This window comes from Rhinolophus sinicus, linkage group LG02, assembly GCF_036562045.2.
Source record: "Rhinolophus sinicus isolate RSC01 linkage group LG02, ASM3656204v1, whole genome shotgun sequence".
Taxonomy (NCBI): Eukaryota; Metazoa; Chordata; class Mammalia; order Chiroptera; family Rhinolophidae; genus Rhinolophus; species Rhinolophus sinicus.
In genome coordinates this window covers 190416596-190438348 of record NC_133752.1, presented here as the reverse complement: position 1 = coordinate 190438348, position 21753 = coordinate 190416596, and the positions used below count along the sequence as shown (strand labels likewise).

Sequence of the window (21753 nt, the reverse complement as noted above, 5' to 3'; positions counted from 1 at the left end):
TGAAACTGTCTTCCCGCTCCTCAGTTGGGGCCTGCAGATGGCTTTAATTGTTTCTCCAGATTTTCCCTGGGGGGTCTGGCCCTTGGTCTGCTTTCCAGCTCAAGTGAAGACTGGGTGTTAAGGGATTTGTGAATGGTACCTTTTTTTTCATTGATACTGGGTTAAAGGTGAGGGAGGGAGTCTTTGAAAACAGAAGCTGGGGTGGAATTTAACTGCTGAATGTGCTGGGTGGGCATGGCAACCTGATGTTTCGTTTCCTGTGCTCAGATATTAATTGAATGCATGTGTTGTATGTGTAAAAAGTGCCTTTGTGACGGTGTGGTTAAGGAAAATAGAGGAACCACACAAGTAAGGGGCAGTTAGAGCCAACCTGTTCCAGCTCATTGAAGCAGTCAGTCTGTTGATGTGCTTTCTACAGTGCTGCTGGGAGATTGTGGAGTGTTGCAGTTGGATGTATTACCACCATTTGGGCCTGAGCCCATTTGATCAACTATGGACCTTAAACTTTTCCTTCTCAACCAATGAATTTCATAAGCTGTTATAGCTTGTTTTTATGGATGCAGGAAAAATTCCATATTGAGACACCTCACAAAATACACACTGTTTTTCAGAGTACTCATTGGATATGCTGAAAATAAGGAAGCTTGATACAGTTTCTTTAAATCTCAGCTTTGGAGATAGATTCATAAAAGAATTTTGCAGGAATCGTCTCTCACTGGCTCTTGTTCTCCCCACCTCCTTCCCTTTCAGCTTCTGATTTGTACTCTTGTATAATCCTCACCTGTTCTCCAACCTGGAGACTGCCCTTGCTGCTCAAGTGGGGGCCCCTTTCAAAGGTGGAGGTGAAGGGGTATACGTTGTAGTGCCTCTGGCTTTTTGGATTCTGAATGAATTAAGCAGATTCTGAGAAGGGAATGAAAGAGAGAGCAACCAGTAATTTGATTTCCTTCTGATGCGTCCTGCACGTACGTGGCATCTAGAAATTTTAGCTGAGGATTCAAGGCGCAGGACACATGATAAATACCACTTAGGAAGTAGATGACAATTTTGAATTGCCAAATGATAATGGTTCGGTAACTGCTTAAATCCTATTTTTCCAAGGGTGGAAACTGAGCCTTTGAAGTTTAGACTTCCCCATGGGTGTGTTCAACCATAATACTTGGGTTTTTTTAGGGACCTGAGTCCCCAGACAGTATCCTGGTATGTGGGATTTTTCCCACGTAGAGGCCGGTTCCTTGGTTTCTCCTTTGCTGAAGGAAAGAGATTTTGCACTGAGGATTGGATGTTTTGTTCCAGGCATGTGGCTTTTGAGGAGCATACTGTTTATGTTTCTTCTTGGCCACTCGATTTTGTCAGATCCTAATTGGGAGTATGACAAGCAAAGCATGATTTATTGGGAGCGATGGGCTGGGGTAGCTGTGGGACTCTCAGCTCTGGGTTTTAGGTGGGGGCAGAAGCGACAGTGGTCACACTAGTCTGGGGGTGCTGTGGGATTTGAATGTGGGCTCCAGCTACTGCTTGAGTTGGAACACTTGGAACATAGGCTCATGGGAAATTCTTCCAGTTGCTTTATTTTGAGCAGCTTTTTCCTCTGCAAATTGGCAGCTGTTTGGAGGAGTGGGTGTTGTTTGCTGTGAGCCACAATGATTTCCAAAGCAGACCTATAGGGATTTCATTTAGGGATTTATTTCTGGGGTGTGTGGCTTGTCCTGAGTCAAGAGGACTCCCATTTTCCTGGAAGTTGGTGGGCTTCTATATGAGCCTGCTCTATTTTTCTTGGACTGTTAGGCAAGTAGAAAAGCAGCTGCATAGTTAGCCCTCATTGCATGGAGCTTAGTTTCATAGGTCATCCTGTCTTGGGGATTTTTATGCAGTCACGTTTACAGCCTTAAGTTGTCCTTTTGTTATTATTATTATTGTTATTATTATTATTTTTCTCTTCTGCAGTTCAGTGCTCCACAGAAATTCTGAGGAGAGTGGGCAATAATTTGGGGTAAAAGCAGTAATTGTTTAGCTCCTTCCCTCACTTTCTTACTCAGTGCCCCCCACCTCTCCACACTCCAGCCCTGTGCAAAAGAATCCTCTAATCAGACTGGCTTGTCCCCTAATCAGTCTGAACATGTATGTGGCTTTGACAGCTTTCACCTGTTATTTCTTGGTTTCTAGGGGTCGGGGAGTAGGAGTGTGGGATTTCAAAGCGAGAACTGGCAGCATGAGAAGATGTTTTGTGGTGGCTCCCAGTGCCCACAAAGCTGAGCTCATTGGTTTGCACCTCATACAAGCTTCCAGGGACACGGTCACTGTCCGAGGCTGGCACAGTGGGTCTGAGCACTTTGTGGAACTTCAGGAAGTCCCCACAATGGCCGCCTCTCACAGGGGGAGCTTTGGCAAAGCTCACAGGGAGTTGGTAGTGCTTGTTTTGAAAGTAGAACTCTGGTCTTAGGCTGTACATCGCTGAGAGAGGCGGAGACGGACTGGTTCAGAGGATGGAGAACAGTGCTATCCAGCTGTCACGGATGTGGTCCATTGCATGGGTCTGTGTTTGCTCCTCACATACAGATTTTACTGCACGTTTTGTATGTTGTATTCATAATTTGACTCATGCCTTTTACTAAGCTGATTTGGCTAATTCTGATACCACCCTGGACTTTGAAGTGACGCTGGTCGTATTTAAAAGGCCTGTGTTGGGGCTTAGAGGTTAATATTTCTGCTGGCTACCTCCTCTCCATCCCCAGCTGCTGCTCATTATGCATTATGGGCACGTATTTTGTCCCCTTACTTTCTGTTATAGGTCTTTAGCTGCTTGTCATACTAAATAGATTTTTTTTTTGCTGCAACATTTTGGCTTTGAACCGGTTGTTTTACAATATTGGCAATCAGTTGGTTAATGATGGCATGTTATGAAGCCTTTCAGAAAAGTGCCTTATCAGATCAGGGACGATTAATGATTTTTGTCAGCTGTATAAAAATGCTGTGATTAATAGACTCATGTATCTGTGTATATGTGCAATTTTCCTTTATGCTTACTTTGTGTTTCTCTCTCTAGGAGTAGTTTTCAGTAGGTGCGAGCTACCCTGTAGGTTCTGCTTTTTATCCCAGGAAACCTGTTTCAAGAAGCCTTTATATTTGATTTTCATGAGCTCGGTGAAGGGATCATTTACCCTTTCTGGATATTTGCCTTACCAAAATTATTTTCTGCAGTGGTAGTTTTAAGAAAATAGTAAATACTTGTTTTGCTTAGCAGTATCCTAGAGTTCGAAGAAACCTGAAAAATTTGACTGGTTTAGTATCCTGTTTTAAGCAAGGAAACGATCTAATTCAGGGTATCCCAACCTGTTTTCCATGGATTGTTCTTTGAGAAATGATAATAGGTATTATTCTGGGAAAAAAAAATCAAGTAACTGTGGAAATTAAATAAAATTTTCTTAACTATTATTGCATTTTGCTTTTTGTAAGCAGATGTGACTCTAAATTTATAAAAAAATGTATTTATTTTCCTTACATCCCTGTTCCCTATCTGCCCTGTATCCATTCACAGAACAAGTAACATTGTTGTTAGTCTATGTTACATTTCCCCCTTTTTTTTTTTACACAAACAGTAGCGTACTCACCACTTTCTCTTGCACCTTGTTTTTTTCATTCAGGCTATCAGAAGTTAATTTTTTAAAAAATTTAACAGGGTCTGTTACTGTTTTCTTTAGTGGTTTCTGTTCTTTTGTGTCACACTTAGGAAAGCTTTTCCCACTCCAAGGTTGCAAAAAATGAATGGGCTTGCAGACAGGCAGACGAGTTGGAGTCCCAGCTTTACTGCTTCATAGCTGTGTGATCTCGGTTAAGTTACCTAATCTTTCTAAGCCTCAGCTTCTTCTCTTGTAAAACAAATTATAGGGTTAGTGTAAGAATGAAAAGAGATAATGTATGTAATGTCCTTAATTCAGGGCCTGACACATAGTAGGTGTTCAATATATAATAACCATTTTTTATTATTATTACCCAGCCCTATATTTCATACCCCAGTGTCTTTTGAATTCCTTAAGGCTGGAACAGTCTCTTAATCTTTGTATCCTTAGCTCCTTTAGTGTCAGGGATATATGATAATAGGGAACTCAGTGAATGTTGAAAAAAATAAATCAACCTTTATATAAATATTTTTAAAATTTCTCCTTAATAATTTTTGTTGCTTTTTCTGTAATCGCCATCTCTGGATTTGAAGCACGGTGACAAAAGTTGCACATAATACGCAATTCTTAAATTTATATTACATTTTACAGTTTACAGAGTGCTTTGACACAGGTCTTTATTCACTACAGCAACCCGGAAAGATAGTTGATTCTTCAGATGGTGAAAATATACCTTTCTAAGCCTCCTGACCAGGAAGTGGCACAGCTGATGCTCTTACCCATATCTTGTCTCTTTAGCCAGTGCCTTTTCCTCCTCAGACAAGGGGTGTGATAGTTGAAGAATGGAGCAAATATGTACTTTCCTGTCTTTGCATGACAAATATTTAATATTGAAGACATTTTTACCCATGACCTGAAAGCTGATTCGTGTAGAACTTGATGTCAATACTGAGCCCCCGTTTCATTCTTCTATAATTTAGATCTAGCCAGTGTTTTGAATTGGGGTTTTGCTAAAATTTATTGTGTACTTGAATGTGCTAAGCATTGTATTAGGGACTTTATGTGTTTCTCCCCCTTTCCTGTAGTTCATATTCAGGGGAATTTAAATGAGAGAATTGTACGAGTGTATATGGTGGTTTGTTTGGGTTTTTTTTTTGCCTCAAAGTTATTCCATCTCTGATTTTATTGATCAAGTAATAGATCAACATTAGATAAATCAATGGATTCATAAATGGTGGGTAGTATGAAATCGTAAGAGCTGAAGTCATCTAGAAGTTACCTGGACCAGCTCTCTGCGTCAGTCAGGTAAAGTAGATGACAGTCTCATTTTTATGGCTCAGACAGAGTATCTGAGAGCAACCAATAAGCTCAAACTTTTGGCTTTAGGGCTGAATAGAATCTTTCATTTCTTAGTCTTTTTTCTATTCTGGTGTGATTTCTCTGAGAGTTTCTTGTATGGAGTTTTTTTCCCTTTTCTTTTACATTTATTTTTAAAGCATATGATACATTCACACGGTTAATGATTCAAAATATGCAAAAGATTGAAGAGTAAAAAATTCCCTGCCTTCTGCCGGTACCTGGTGCCTCTCCTTGGAGGCAATCAGTGTGGTTAGTTATTTGGGTGTTAGTATCGTATACATGCTATTCTGTACTTTGCTCTGCTTTTCTCTGTATTTGGAGATTACTTTATATCAGGTTGTAGTGTTTTTTTCTCTATTTGTTAGGTTTCTGGAATTAGGATTATTCTGTGCTGGTCTACTGAAATGACTAGATCCGAAGGTCTCTGGTAAAGATGACATAATACAGGATCTCATAAAGCATGAGTCTAATTTTTTTTTTTTTTTTTTTAGAAACATGGGCTCACAGGAGGCGAGACCTGATTTGCATGTCTGTTCCTTCATGTGAGCACCTTACACAGTCCCGATTGGTGACACCTTTTGAAGATGTCTGCGTCGATGATAGGCTTCCTCAGCTCCACCTGCCCCAGCCAGCTGCTCCTGGTCCTGTCTTTTTGCCCTAGTGGGGCTCGCTTTGGGTCAGATGTCCTGTTTGTCATTAGGAGAGTTAGTAGTGATACTCAGCATCTGCCTTGAGTCCTTGTACATAGACTCTAACTGCAGTGTGATTTTATTCAGTATGACATGTTTTATACCAGGCATGTCCAAATGCCCAGGTGGCTCCTGACAGAACGTCGCTGATGTCAGGAGGCTGTGCAGTGACAAGTTTGGTGCTGGATTGTGAGAAAGGAAGGTTTAGCTCCTCTAGGTGTTTGCATCTCAGCAGCCACAATTGCTGTTAGTTTCACTTAGCCTCTATGTTTGCGGAAAGTGCCGGGACTGAGTGAGTGCTTTGCCTCCCTGGGGTATTCCTGCCACTGAAACTTGATGTGGTTCAACAAACAGGGAATATTTTTCTTTTGTTTACTGGACAGTAGTGGATTCTGATTCCGGCATAGAATTAAGGATTTCAGGGTTAGGCTTGACTGTAGCTCAGTTATCCTCAATAGACTCCCGCAGTTAAAGATATGAAATAAAACTGTGCTTCTCAGAGTTGGCTTCTGCAGTGGATCTTTGTCTGACGAGGATATTATGGAGGAGGCAGCATTCCAGCTGTTTGGAGAACGAGGCCAGTGGGGATGTGTCTTGCACTCCAGGTGAATGCTGACCTCCATTGTCTGGTAAAGCTAATCTCACCATATAATCTTTGTGGTCCCAAGGCTTCATGGGTGAGTGAGTTAGGCCTACTGGACCTCTCCGGTCCCAAGCAGTGAATGGAAGCAGGCAGGGCACCAGATGCTGTGCTGTTTCCCCTATTGCTTCTCCCTTCACACCCGGTGTAAGGTTTCCAGGCATTTGTGCAACCTGATAGCAGAAAGCGCCTGTCTTAGCAGTTGAGAGATGGGTTGGCAGGTGGTTCAAATTACTCCATCTTCCTGATAAGAGCCACTGATCCAGGCTGCGGGCTGCTGGGGGTGGGAGCTGCACTGCCAGTGCCCCTACCCAGCAGGAATGACGGTGTAGGTCTCTGGTGTGTCAGGACTCCCAGAAGGCACCCAGGGCAGAGTGAGAGGCCTGGCCAGGATCTCGAGGGAAGCAGCACAATGTGAGAAGCAGATCTTGTCTTAGAGGAGATGGGTTTTAGGAAAGGGTAGCACACAGAAGCAGAAGAAGCACCAACATTGAAAATAAGTGCAAACCCAAGAAATAGAAATGAGATTTTCTTATTGCACCTCTTAACCCCCAACCCAGTTGAAGAATTTATCGAGTCGGGTAGTGCCAGGCACAGTGACGGCTAGGATGTGAGTCTGCAATGCGGAAGTGACGTGGACGCAGGTCATTTTAATACCGTGTGATAGTTGCTGTGATAGACGGATGCACAGAGCACGCGTATGGCCAAGCCTAGTGCTTTGTGAACACACGCTCCATGTACCACTTGACCGGAACAGTACCACACTGCGCTCAAATACTGGGGTGGGCGGACCCATTCTGGTATCAGACCGCCGGTGGTGTTTCCCTGTCACTTCTGCACAGCGTGGATTCCCATTCTGTCCCTATACCTACTTAGCTCTGTGTCCTCTGAGCAAGTTGCTTGCCTCCTCTGTGCTTTGCTTTTTCATTTGTAAAATGGGGATAATAGTTTCTATCTCATAAGGTTGTTGTATTAAATGCTCTAATATAGGAAATATAACGTGCCTGGAAGAGTGGTCCATGATAAGCGCTATGTGATTCTATCTGTTACAGCACCAGGCAGGCGCCCCAGAGCCCGTGGCGAGCATGCTAACTGGTGCTGCTGCAGAGTTCAGTGTTAATCGTATTCACGGAGAGATTTTTAGTGTTAGTATGCCAGGGAGTGTACAGAAACAAATCAATGACATGTTAACCAATTCTGCAGTTGTGTACAATACACAACGAGAGTCAAATTTTTGGAAAGTTGTGTATAAAAGCAATATTACTATGAGAAGCTTCAGTCTCCCATAGCAGTTTCAGAGGAGTCTTGCTGCTCCTTTGGGAGTTGCATTAGAGGCCCTTCAGTTTTCTTGGCATTTTGAGGATAGGCCGTATACCTTACTTTAAGGTAGGATAGTACTTACCTATTTCAGACAGGTATGAATCTTTACTGATTTTTTTAAAACCTCTAGAATAAACCATTTTAGATCAAAATCTATCCATCCGTCCACCCTTTCTTTCTTCCCTCTCTCCCTCTCTGAAAGGGAAAAAAATGCTAATATTTAAATCACTGTCATTGTTCTTTATATTAAAAGTAAACCTCTCATTGTGCAAAAGCCCTCACCCTTTTGCTTGGTCATTGACTCTTTCAGCAACATTTGAATGCTGTGGCATGGTAGATCCTGGGGTTACAGAGTTAAAGGAGCGTTCTTATGGAACCTCTGAGGTTCATTGGGGAAGTTTCTGGAACAACTATACATTAGAACAAAAGAAATAAATACTGATATTGCTGGTGGGGTAAAAAGTCACATAACCTCCACGAAGGGAGCTATTTAGCAACATCTGTTAAAATGTAAAATGCAAATCCTTTGACTCAGCGGTCCCATCTCTAGGAATTCATCCTACATACCCTCTTGCATCTGTGTGTAAGAATAAGCATTACAGCTTTATTTGACATAGCAAAAGACTGAAAAACTAAAAAACTCTTTGACAGGAATTTTGTGAACTAAAACAAGTTACATTCATAAAATGGAATAACACGCAGCCACTAAAAAGAATTAGACAGCTCTATATGAAAGGACATAGACGATTCTAAAATATATCAAGTGCAAAAAGTCAACATTGCAGAAAAGCATATAGTTTACTACTGTTTGTGTAATAAAAAAATATATACCCATATGCATGTAGACTGCGACGAAACACGAGACTAACAGCGGTTGCCTCTGGGTCTAGGTATGGAGTGACAGGAATTGGTGGTACAGGTGAAGACTTAATTTTCAGGTATACCTTTTATGCCTTTTGAGTTTTGTAGTACATGCATGTATTGTTGTAAAAATAATTTATTAAAATTACCTGGGGATAAGTACAGGAGCTATTTTACAGATGATCTTTGAACTTGCTAATTTTCATAGAATAATGAATAAAGTTATGTGTTGGAGAAAAAGTGTACGCATTCTGCTTACCGCAAAGAAAAAGTGGTGCTCGTGGTGGCATAGGGTATTTTAATTTTGTCTGTCACATCGTTTGTTGGTAGACCGGGTGTTTTCAGTGCTTATATTTACTATTAACTATGTCTTATTATATTTATTATTAATGGTCTTACTCATTAAAGAAAAATCCTCTGAATGTAATGAAAATGGTGATACAAAGGGGTGGATAAACGTAGAGGTGAATAAAAATGGAAGTAATGTTGAATATGTGTACGGGATGAATGATTCAACAGCAAAATTATTAAAGGTCAAGTGCAAATCATAAAGTGAGTTGAGAAGAAATAAAACAAGTGAGAACCACTACCATAAGCTTCTGCGGGTTTCTTAAGAAATACTCCCTCACTACATGTGCACCCGTGGGTTAGCTGGGTTTTTTCCCATTGGAATTTTATGAACCAGTGGACTTAGGTGCTCTTTCATTCGAGACCTAACCTGACGGTAAATATAGGAGCGTCTGTCCCTAGATAGCAGTGAGCACAGTGTTTCTATGGGAGCATAATCACAGAGGGATTCTTATTCAGCCGGGTGTGGTGGGCACAGGGAGCGTATCCTGCAGGAGCTATTTCTGAGTGTTGAGTGAGTGAGCAGGGGTTAGACAGGCAGAGGAGAGGGAGGGGCAGGCCATTCCAGGCGGCGGGAGCAGTCTGTACAAGCACACGGCATGCAGGGGGCTCAGTGGGCTTGGATGGAGGCCATGTGGGCAGGGGACGGCCCCCAAGTACCGTTGGTGGTAGTTCATCCGCAGGCTGGCTGCCATCCCTTGCAGTCACGTACCGTTCTTCTCCAAGCTGCCTGGATGACGGTGATCGGCTTATCCTGCCGTTCAAGGAGCTGGGAGTCTTAGTGGTAGGTGCAGTGGTAACACTTTGTTCATGCCCCCACCCCCCAAAATAAATAAAAAGAGTAAGAGAGAACAGAGAAAGCCTGTATTTGATGATGTTGTGTATACGAGTATGGAGTTGTTCAGCCTTCTAGCAGAATTACTAATTTTTTCCTAGCTGTCTTTTCCCCTCCATTTGGAATCAGTTTGAGTGCTGCTTGGAAACAACTTGAACCTTATGTTCCATTTCATTATATTTAAATTTACGGGAGGCCCTTTCTACCATGCTGGCAGACGGTTTGCTCTTTAGAGCGTGGACTGCTGTCACAACAATGTTTTGTCCACCAGAGGCTTTCAAAAATTCTTATAAATGTTATGTGCTTAATCTCCATAGGATACCAGGGTAGGTGGCAAATAGGCAAGTGATATTTCTTTACATACCTTGTATATTAGCACAGTTTGTTCATGTCTCTCGAGGAGAAAGCTTTCCGTCGAAGCTGAAATGTTCTATGCTTTGAATCCACTCAAAGACAAATTATTCTGGAAAGCTTGAACCAAACCTGGTCAGAAGCTTCTGAGTTATGAGAGAGGGATTGAAATAAACTTTTTTCAGCTAAAAATAATTTTGCTCACAAGTTACCAAAAATGGCTGACTAGAAATGCTTTTAAGATACTTGTCTAAGCTGCCATAAGCTGAAGGTCAAGAAAAAAAGTTTAGGTCACGTTTTGAGAAATGATTGGCTCTCTTTTGCTAAAGCTTTTGCCAAGCTTCTTATTCCATGATTACCTCACGAGACAAAAGCTGGTGGATGCATTCTTCCTTAGATTCAGTAGGGACCGAGCACTTTCTTTAAGGAGAGTGTGTTATATATGCTACCTGTTCCTTCTGAAGGTAAACTTGCACCCGTGGAAGGCATTAGGGTTAGGTGAAAATGGGACATTTAATTCTGAAGATACTGTACAGTTGCCTATGCTAATTAATTATTTCAAGCCCTTATCTCTTGTTGCAGAGCAATGTTTACTCTCAGGGAATATTTGTCAGTCTCCACAGAGAGCCACAGGGGCCCGTCTGTTGCATGTGGACTCGCCATTGATACTTCGTCATCTGTTAAGGTACTTTCTCTGCATCTCATTCAGTTGGAATGAAGATTCACTCACACAGTTAAAGGGAAATACTTTCTATGCGGTTTGGTCACTTGTCATTGGAGTCTCTATTTTATACATTCTAAAACCTGCATGTGGTTTAGTGACTACCCAGAAGGCCCCTTTGCAGCAGCAGTAGGTGCCATTGTTTGTTTGCTGGTGGGAGCCTTGAGAAACTGCAGAGGCATGTTGGCTTTTTTCCTTAAGGTTGCTTAGTATTCTAGAATAGAATACAATTTTGAATTAGAGTAAAATCTAGAGCTTTTTTCCCCTCCCCAAAATTCCCCTTTCCAATCCAGCCAATATAAAGCTATGATGCTTTCCCTTCATAAATACAGTGCGTTGTTATTGAGCATCGAATGTGTATGAGGTAATGAGAAGGGAAGGTGACGATGAGTTAGAAAGGAATAGTGGCCTGGAGGCAGGGGAGGTGTTGACACTTTGAGGAGAGCAGTTTTAGAAGTAGGGGCTGTTGCAGTGTAAAAAAGATTCATCCAAAAGGAGACTAAAAGGATTGCTAAACCTCAGTAAGTGCCCGCTTGGATTGAGGTGGCCCTGGTGGCTTCCCAACTTGGTCACACAGTAAGTACTCAGAAGCCCACGAGTGTGGCCAAGTGCACAGTTCCTGGGCTGGGCATCAGGAAACGGGGGCAGCCAGGGGGCATCAGGGACGTGGAAGACAGGACGGGCCTTGTGATACTAGACGAGGTTGGGTGGGGATGATTCCTGAGGAGTGGCTAGTAATGGGCGATGGTGGTGGAGGGGAAGCCCCCGGAAATCAACAGGTTGAAGAGCTTGGCGGCTTTGGAAGGGCTGTCACCTGGAGTGTGGAAATTATTGAGGGCTAAGCATTGAAATCACGGGGCGAGTGAGAGAAAGTGGTGCTTGAGGAAGTGGAGAGGATGACGACGTACCAGCATTAGCTCCGTGGTTCTCAGCTGGGGGAGGCTTTGCGCCTCCAGGGGCCATTTGGCCACGTCTGGAGACAGTGTTGGTTTTCATAACTGTGGCGGTGCTGCTGGCCTCTAGTGGGGAGAGGCCAAGGATGGTGCTTTATGACCCTAAAATGCATAGGGCAGCCTTACACTGAGGACTTATCCGGCCCAAAATGTCAGTCGTGCTGAGGGCGACAAACCCTGGGTTAACTTCAAAAGAACGGTTGTCGGTGAAGGCAGCAGGACGAGTGTTTCCCTCTCCCTCCGCGCTGCTCTCTAGGGCTCTGCACGTCCAGTTAGTCCTTCACTTAGTGATTGTTTCTGGAGCTCCCTGGGTGTGCCAGGTACCATGCAAACAAGCATTAGGAATCTAAAAATTAGACATCCTCTCCTTTTTCAAGTTTATGTTTAATTGTAAATTATGTGCAAATGTATTCTTCCAAATAAAAAAAACCAAACCTCAAACATGACAAGCCAGCGGCCGCTTTGACCACCGCCTCCCAGCTCCGTTCCTCTCCTCGAGGTGCCCAGAGCCTTCAGTTTGGGGGGTGCCACTCAACAGCAGAAGGTTGCTTCCCCTGCATCTGGTTTCTTTCCCTCTCTTGTGTGCTATTCTCAGAGGTTTAATTTTGAAAATTTGTCCTAAGCTGCTAGCTTCCTAGGACAGAGACCAGGTTTGGTTTCTCTTTTTGATTTGTTATTATAATCCGTGGTATACGATTGCCACCCAATAGATGTTTGTTGAATAATGAATGAAATGAATTGGTAGAAAAGCAGCAATGAGCAAAAGAAAGCCAACTCCTATGATGACCTTTAGGCTTTGGAAGGCTGTGAGGTAGGTTTACGGAAAAATGAGTGACTGTTAGGATGTAGAAGTATTGAAAGAGTGAAGACAAGTTCAAAGCGGTCGAGGTGTAGGACGGGGGACCAAGCCGTCCATTTGAGGAGCTGATAGGAGGCAAAGGAAGGGCCGAGAAGGAGCAGAGGCTTCATTGTACTGGGTTCAAGAGTTCAAGGACAGCTAGTGGGGCTGAGTCTTGAAGAAGGTTATTGCAGGTTATCAGTGGGGAAGAACTTATGAAGGAACGTTCTAGTACTAGAAGAGCCCTACAGTTCCCGTCGGAGTGTCAGTGTGACTGAACCTTAGTTTCTGGTACGTTCTGGAGAAATGTGGTGCATGTACGTGTGCAGGGATGTAACCCCTTCAGGTGCCCAACGGCCCTTTGTTGGTTTTCACTGAACAGAACGTTTTGGGGAACATTTTATTTAAGTTTATGCAGATCAACTTCATTTTTTTGACATGACCACATAGTAAGGTTTGTTTGTTTTTAAATCATGATTTGTTTGCACATTTCCTATCGCTAGATGTAGGTTGTTGCCAGTCTTTTGCTACTGTTAGCAGTGCTGCTCGTATGTACGTTCTTGCACACACAGGTAAGTGCACGAGGACGGATTCTGAGGAGTGGCATTGCTGGGCTTCTCAGGGTATGGACATTTAAATTTGATAGGTATGACCAAGCGGCCTCCAAAACGTATACGCCTACGAACAGCGAATTCCTGCCATCTGGGCAAACTCTGCCACCATTCTTTGATTTTTACCGGTCTGATAAGTGAAAAGTGGTATCTTGATCCTTTGTATTTCTGTAATATAAGGAGTCTTTAAAAAAATATACCAAAAGCCATTTGTATATCTTTGTCATGAACTCAGGTTTGAAAGAATTGTTTGTTTCCTTACTGATTAATAAGACCTCTTATAAATTAAGGAAATAACCTTTGTCATTCATGTTGGAAAATTTCCCATTCAGTTTGTCATTTGTCTTTTGAATTTATTTATAGTATGTAAGTGTATATGTACGTGTTCATGTGTGTGTTGGGGCCAAAAACATTTTTAACGTAATCAAATATGTACGGTATTTATTTTTAAACATCTAGGTCTTGTTTCTTTCTGAGAAAGACCTTCTCAACTCAGATTTAACAATAAGTTTCTATGCTTTTAGTGCTTTAATGGGAAAACCTGGAGTTTAGTTTGAATTCCATCATTTATTAGTTTTGTGACATTGGGCAAATTATGTAATCTTTCAGAGCCTCAGTTTCCTAAACTGGAAGGTTCGATCAGATGATTTCTAACATTGTAAAGAACTTGCAGTTCTAAAATCGCGCGTATGTTTTTGAGTGGGGTTTATTGTGTGTCATGTGGAGATGTGGAGCTGGAGGCAGGTACAGGGACAGAGGTAAAGAGGCTGGCGGGCAGACGTGGAAGGAAGGTGGACAGAAGCACAGGTGATGATCCAGAGAGAAACCAGAATTGTGAACAGAAAGAAAGCAAAAGAAAACCCAGAGAGGATAGAGGGCAACAAGGGAAGGCAGACGGAAGGAAGGCAGGTACTGAGAATCCGAGGGGGGTGAATTGTTCATATCACAGGAAGGAAGAAACATTTTGGGCACCTTTGTTCGTTCACTCTCCCTCCCTTCCTCTTTTCCTTCACTCTCTCTCCCACTTCCTTTTTTCCTTCCATCCCTCCCTGCTCTCCTTTCCTTTCTTTTTCTTAGAAGAAAGTTAACGGTAATACAAAGACTGAATTAGCATAAAGTCCCAAAGTGCAAAAGTTAAAGCTTTGCAGTCTTACTCATGCTGCATATATAAGGTATTTAAAGCCAAGTGCTTTGAACTTCTTGGATGCAAGTGTGGTTGGAATTGTTATTATATTGGTTTATTGTCTAGCTATCCCTTCCAGCTCTAAAATTCTGTGTTAAATATAGTGTACATGTTTTAGCATTGTTATAAGAGCTGTAACTTGCATTTCCTGCTTTTGGATATGAAATGTATAAAATTATTAGTGCATTCCTGTATGTTCGTATTTCATGTCTGAGACAGACGTTCTCCCCATAAATTCTGCCTTTAAGAAGTCCAGTTTCTGTCTTTGGATACCTGTCTCCTGTGAAACCTGGAGCTGAGCTGCTTAACTTCTTCCCTGTCTGTTTCCCTGTCTGCTAAGCATGGATAACAGTGCCTGTCCAACAAGGTATAGTTAACCAGTTCTTACATGACAAGTCCCTCTCATGTATAATGTTTAATTATTTCCGTCACTTATTTTACAGAAAGCAGTTTGTGCTTTGCCCTTAGACCCTAATTGTGATTCTTTTTTCTTGTTGCCTTGGTTGGGGGAAAAAAAAACTTTAAAAAATCCTGTGGTTTTACCATGCACACATTTGAGTTGAATACACTCTGACCTTTAGCTGATGATAAGTTCTTCTCATAAACCCCTTCTTACCCTTTTAGCATCACGGACCACCAGAGCTGGCCTGGGACATTCTTATCTGTTGGCTTCCTCAAGTTGCCCTGAAAACAGATGACGAGACTTATTAAAATCATTGCTGGTTATCAAGGCAGTGGCTGTCACTGTGGGCTAATTGGAAAGGAAGTTATTGTGGGTATCTAGTACGTACTGAAGGAGAAGAGATGAAACTGTAAGTGGCTGTGGCTGCCTAGCTGTTCGCTATCTGTGGGGGGGACATGCAAAGAGTCAGATGTCATCTTCTCATAAGATTTGATCCAAAGCGTCTCCTCCAGTTCTGGAGGATGGCTTCTTTTGGAGACAGTCACTTTTGTGGCTTTCTCATTCTGTGCATTTTGGATCTAGTCTCCTTCTCATCCCTGCACTCATTTTATGTAAAAGAAAACATCAAGAGGTGCTGTTTGAGGGTCTGCTCTGTTTGGGCAGGAAGAGTAAGAGCCAGGGGACGTTCTGTAAAGGCTTTTGATTTCATTGGGTTCATGACGGATAAACTCAGCGTAAATCAAATAACAGTTTAAATTGATGGTGTAAAATATGGTAAAGGATCAATGCACCCTGCTGATTTGGAGTTGAGAAAGACTAAGTTTAGTACAAAATTGTACCACGGTTGTTTTTCTAGATTTGCTGTACGCTTGGAAAGGTGAAACATAAAGGAGAATAAAAAGGGGACCCAGAATGTAAGCTGCAGAAAGTGAAAAAGTTTTTAGGACTTTATATTCTTTTTAAAGAAGTTGTCATTATTTTGATCTTCAACCTGGGGGGCCAAGGGAAACTTCCCTGTGGCCCCAGAAGATGACTCAGACCCTCTATTCCACCCCCCCACCCCCCACTTACAGGATCTGCAAGGCTGGCTTTAGAAATTAGTTGCAAGCGGTGCTGTACATGATGTAATAGACTAAATACTTAGTTGTTTGTTTTTTTTGTGTGGAAGAAATAACCTTTTCTGTAGTGAAAGAGAAGGGAATGTATAGGGATATTTTGAATCTTTGTATCTTACTTTGGCAACAGTGTTACTCGTGGCAGGTGAGCCTGTGGGAGAGTTGAAGGGGCTTTTCCTTGGCTTTTAAAAATCTCTCTAGACCTCTTCTGAAGGCCACAGTTCTGTTCTTAAGGATGGTTTGGCTGGTGAATTTGAAGGATATGAACTGCTTCTACCACATGAATGCCCAAAATGACTGAAGAATCCAAGACTGACCCCCCCAGCAGTGTGTGTTGTTGATCAAAACCATCTGAGCCGTAGGCACCGGGGTTTTGAAGGATGGCTGTCTGGGGGGACACCAGCCGCGTGGAAGGGAATGCTCATGAGCCCCCCCCCCCGTCTCGTTACGGAGCCCACTGATACTGGTTTGTGCCACGTGCCTATAAGTCCCTCTTCTTCCCTTTTGCACTCAGAAGTTCTTGTTCAGGACAGGCTCCTGTGGTTACACTGTCGTTTTAGTGCAGTATCTGAACCGGGGGCAGCCACCTTTTCTGCAGGACCTCCAGGACCGATGTGTGACAGAAGCGCTGCATCCTTTGGCTGGTAGAAAAGTGGTCTAGAAGTCTAGAGGCTGGATACCGTCTGGGCAGCGAAATGCTCTTCTGGCTCCTCTTCCTTTTCCTTCCTCCACAGTTTATAACACTAGCGTGTAAGGAATGAGCGTGGAACCCCCTTTCCCCTAGGGCTATTTTTCGGCTAGATGTCAGCAGCCTCATATTTCCTGGTGAATTTTTTAAAAAAGAGTTTTATCCAAGTCAGAGGCGTCTTGCCTCTCCAACTACGTTGTAAGAGTTCTTTCCTTACCTGATGGATTCTTGTTTACCCTGTATTATGGGAGACACGTGGTGGGAGTGGTATCCCGCATTGGATCATGGTCTCGGGGGCTTTTTAGTGGTGAATCAGTTGTTGCTTGCTTCATTAGGAGAAGAATCTTAAGTAAGAAGGGAGAAGAAACTTTTTGTTTGGGAGAGAAAATACAAACCAGCTTTTCTGAGGCCAGCATGAAATCATGTGTAATAAACGATGAATTCACCCTCTTTCCCTTCTTCCCTCCCAGTTGGAGTTGATCTCACAGCAGCTGTTTCCAGCTGTCCTCTGGATTTCGCCCAGGCCCCTCGGGATGGCTGCAGTGACTCACACAACTGGGCTTTTTTCCACAATGGTCTCAGTCTGGCTTCTCAAGCAGGAGGAGCGGGAGGAGGCCGAGGGTGACTCTCGTGGTGCAGGAGTAGATTTTCTCTTTGAGGTGATTGTCTGTCTGCTGAGGGCTCTGGGTTTGATTTGTCATCCGGTACAGCAGTGATCCTAGAAGATAACACTGCTGGAAAGGGGCGGCAAACGTGTCAGCTGGTGAAAGTGTTTTTGGAGAAAGCAAATGTTCTCGCTTTTTTTTTCCCCTCTTCATTTCCTTCCATACTTTCCACTTCAGAACAAACTGCATCTTTCCTTTTCAGATGGATGTCGGGTTGTGTGTGTAATGGCTGAGGGCGAATGCTGAGGGAAACATCCCCTGAAAATGGGGACGATGTTCTTCGTACTCACTCTGATTCTTGGTGTTGCTGTTTTTGTAGATAGAATTAGTTTTTTTGTTTTTTGTTTTTCCTTTCGGGTTTTCAAGGTGGTCCCTCTTTCCAACATTAAATGTTGCCTTTCCTTCCCTCTTTCCTTCCATGAGGGCCCATCCTTCCCAGCTTCAGAACCTATGCAAATGAGATCTCTTGGTTAATAAAAGAGAAAGGATCTTTTAGGTAATTACAAAATTCTTTTCTTTGACCTCTTGGGGCTCTACGCTCAGGTTTCTAAAAGGGGAACAGGCTGCAGAAGAAATATTGCCTAGACCTGCTCTAGTACGGTAGCCATGAGCCACAAGCGTGACCGAGGACCTAAACCATGGCTGGTCCGAGCTGAAGGTGCTCCGAAAGGGGAACAGACACGCTAGGTTTTAAAGACTTAGTACAAAAACAGATTTCCCTGAGATTTGAAAACTATCAACTAGGTTTTTATAGCGACATGTTGAAATGCTAATGCTTTGGATATGTTGGATCCAGTAAAGTATATTATTAAAATGAATCTTACCTCCTGTTTCTTTTTACCCTTTACTTTTTGTGGCTACTAGAAAATTTTAAATTATGCAAATGGCCTCTATTTCTGGCTCTCATTGTATTTCTGTTAGACGTCACTGCTCTAAGCAGAAGAGGACGTTACTCCTCTCTGGTAGTACCTGTTTCCAGAACCTTGGGGGACCTTTTTGATAGTTTGAGATTCACAGTCCAGTGTGCTACAACATGCCTCTGTATCGATTGCTGTGTAACACATTATTCTGTATTTACTGACTTAAAACAGCAAACATTTATTATCTCACAGTTTCTGAGGGTAGCAATCTGGGAGCCACTGTAGCTGTGGTTCTGGCTCAGCGTCTCGTGTGGTTTCACGTAAGCTGTTGGTTGTAGCTGCAGCTGGAGGCTGGACTGGGGCTGGCGGGGCTGCTTCCCGGTGGCTCAGCTCATGGCCATCGGTGTGTAGTCAGTGCTCGCTGCTGTTGGCGGGAGGCCTTCGTCCCTTCTGATGTGGCCTCTCCTTAGGCTCCCGGAGTATCTTCCTTACATGACAGTTCACTTCCCGAGAGTGAGTAATCAGGAAGAGAGAAAGGGAAGAGGAAGTTGTAGTGCCTTTTATGATCCCGTCCCTGAAGTTTGCCCTGTCATTTCTGCTTTATTTTGTCTGTTAGAAGCAAGTGTCTAAGTCTAGTTCCTCTTGAGGGGAGGAGAATTAGGCTCTACCTCTTGAAGGGAGTATTATCAAAGAATTTGTGGGCATATTTTGAAACTACTACATCTACCTTTTTTCTGCTGTTTTTCCATTAGCATACCTGCATTTCACTGCCTGCCTCCAGTGAGGGTCAGAGTCTAATGGCTGAAGTCCATTTCACCCTCAACTGCTGCATCAGCAGTATTAGTTGGAACAATTACATGCATTTTGAGGATGCAAAGTCTGACTTATGTAGTGGTCCCCCCTTATCCGCGGAGGATATGTTCCAAGACCCCCAGTGGATGCCTGAAACCACGGATAGTACCGAACTCTATATGCTCGTATGCTGTGTTTCTTCCTATAACCCATACCTGTGATAAAGTGTAATTTATAAGTTAGGCACAGTAAGAGATTAATGACTGATACTAAAATAGAGCAATTCTAACAATATACCATAATACAGTGATGCGAATGTGGTTTTCCTCTCAGTATCTTACTGCCCCGCACTCACCCTGCTTGTGCTGATGTGAGATGATAAAATGCCTGTGTGAGGAGGTGAAGGGAGGCGAATGAGACATTAAGTAAAATAGAGGCGACTTGAACACAAGCACAGCAATCTGCAACAGTGGATCTGATAACAGACGCTGCTCAGTGACCAATGGGCAGGGTGTGTCTACAGTCTGTGCTTCTGAAGTTCAGGTTGAGGCATGAGGCAAAAACCAGCATAAGTGGCCCAGTACACATAACCAGTGACGGCCAATTTTTGTCCGCTCTGGGTCAAAATGGAGCTTTAGCACAAGGCAACTAGGAATAGCAGGGGAGGTGGATTAGGATGGGGTTCAAGATTGAGCAAAGCAGGTGTTCATTTCAAACCACTTGACTTCATTTCTTTCCTGATGTCTTGGTATGATTAACTCAGAGATTTCCTGAGGATTTTGACACCTCTTCTGTTTGAGAAGTTTGAAAACTTAGATGAGTGGGTTGTTAGAAAGTGTGTTGCCCTGGAAAGAGACTTAAATGGATTTGAAGAATCTATTGACTCGAGCAATCTTTTAAATCCCTGTTTTTGTCATAATCTTGGTACAGTAAGTCATCATTTACCGTTGTCGGTAGGTTCTGCAACTTGAAGCGAAACGCTATATAATAAAAACAATTGTACCATATGCTAATTGGTATAAGCAAGACTTAAGCTCCTACTGCATCACATCAATGTGACAAGGAAACGACATTGAACGAAAGGACATTATTCGAGGACCTGCTGGAGTTGAATATAGTTTTGAATTATTGCTGTTTTGCGTTTATGTGTTTATCTTTTGTCTCTCTAGCCAGACTTACTTTTCTTAAGGACCATGCCTTTTGTTTCTTTGTTTTCTCCCTAATAATGACTATATTTTGAATTGTATATTCAAGAGGATATGTACTTAGGTATTTTGGCAATCTTCTCTGGTGTAGTGGGTTAGGCATAGAGTTCAGTGGTTAAGAGTTTGGGGTTTAGAGACCTATTGGCTCTGTTGCTTAATAAATTTATAGCCTTGGGCAAGTTTCTTTATTTCTCTGAGGCTTAGTTCCTTCATATGTGAAATGTTAGTAAGTTTCCATCTCATAGAGTTGTGAAAACTAATAAGATATTGCAAGTAAAGCACTTCGCACAGGAACAATTACATATTTAGATTTGTAAAAAATTGTTTAGCTTATTAATTTTTTTATTAGAGACATCAAAATTCTTGACTCTTGAGACTTTCGTTATTTCTTTGATGTTATTTATTGGTTGATCAGTCATTGTTCTTAAGGTACCAGAAGCCCGAGTCTGGTGTCTGTTTTTGTCAGCCCGAATGGGTCCACCTCATATAACTGACTCCACCCAGAGAGTTTTCTGGTCTGCGGTTGCAAAATGGATGTTCTAGGCCATAGCTTCTTCCTTGGTGAGCCCGAGGGTGACCCCTCTCTCCAGCTACCAGAGGCCACCGTTGTTTTAAATATATGGTGGGTCACTTGGGATTCAGATCGCCCCGCTTTGGTCTTCAGCTTAGATTCTGACTCCTCCAGACGCTCACGTAAGCCTGACAAATGCAGACTCCTGTCAAAAGGCCCAAGTCCTGCACCCCTTCCAATGTTCTGTTCAGGAGTTATTGGGACTTTCTTTGAAACCTTTCAAGAAACCTTGCAGCAGCCAAACAGATCGTTCCTTTCCACTCTGCACTCCTTGGTCAGCATCCAGGATGTGAGCAGCGATGGCCATCTGTACATGGCTGTGATGGGCCTGACGATGGCCTGGCTTCCTGCTGTTTCTCGCCTGGCCTGACCTTCCACTGGCTCCTTCTCCTCTGCCTTTTCACTGCGTGTTATTTCTACCCCTTTCATTGAACTCAATTGGCTTTCTTTCTGAGGACATCACATTCCCCTCCTAGTGGGTGTTATTTGTTCTCCTGCATTGGGGAAGTCAGAATTCTGACCTCTCTCCCCCTTCCGGTATAATCTTCTGCCTTTGGATGAAATTCTTTCCTCCTTTAAAGCTCTTGTAATCTGGCTAATGTACCCTCTTCCCTTCCTAAGCGCTGTCATTTATTAACTGCCTTGTCGCTCTTCCTCATGGACAACAACAGCAAACATTGGCACGTGGACTGTGGGCTTCCTTCCTCCCTGAAGTCCTGTGGTCCCTGTGGGAGACCCCGGCGTGTGCGGACACGAACCCCGCAGCTCAGCTGCCGCCGCTCATCCTCAGTTACTCACCTCCTGACGCCAGTCGCACTTCACTTCTAAGGATGCACCCTGGGTCTTGTCAGCCTGGCCCTGCTTCGTTTCTGAAAGTCAAGACAGGCAGCTTGTTTTCTCATTAAGACTCTTCCAGTTCTCTCGTTCATTTTCTCCCCTACATCTTCTCTCCAGTGTTAGCGAGAAACCCACTGCATTGGCTCTGTCTCTGCCTCCGTGATCTCTTCCTTCCTGTTAACTGCCCCGTCTTTGCTTCCTTCCCTCCCTTGTTTAGATTTCGTGCTCCTTGGCCAATAGCCTCGCTTTCTTTTCATTTTGTTTTACCTCCCTAGCAAAACCCCAGGC

At 43.1% G+C, this 21753-nt stretch overlaps 1 protein-coding gene across 31 annotated transcripts in view; it reads left to right on the top strand.

The window, feature by feature from the left end:
- RBFOX2 (RNA binding fox-1 homolog 2) overlaps window positions 1-21753 on the top strand; it is a 257051-nt gene that overhangs the window by 7384 nt on the left and 227914 nt on the right. Inside the window, exon 1 of one of the 31 annotated variants that reach the window (XM_074326300.1) lies at window positions 10607-10708. The exons of the other annotated variants lie outside the window; for them this stretch is intronic. Within the exon in view, the coding sequence (XP_074182401.1) occupies window positions 10610-10708 (99 nt within the window). The 5' untranslated portion in view covers window positions 10607-10609. Of the gene's footprint in view, window positions 1-10606; window positions 10709-21753 lie in introns of those variants that run through there. 31 annotated transcript variants of the gene reach the window in all.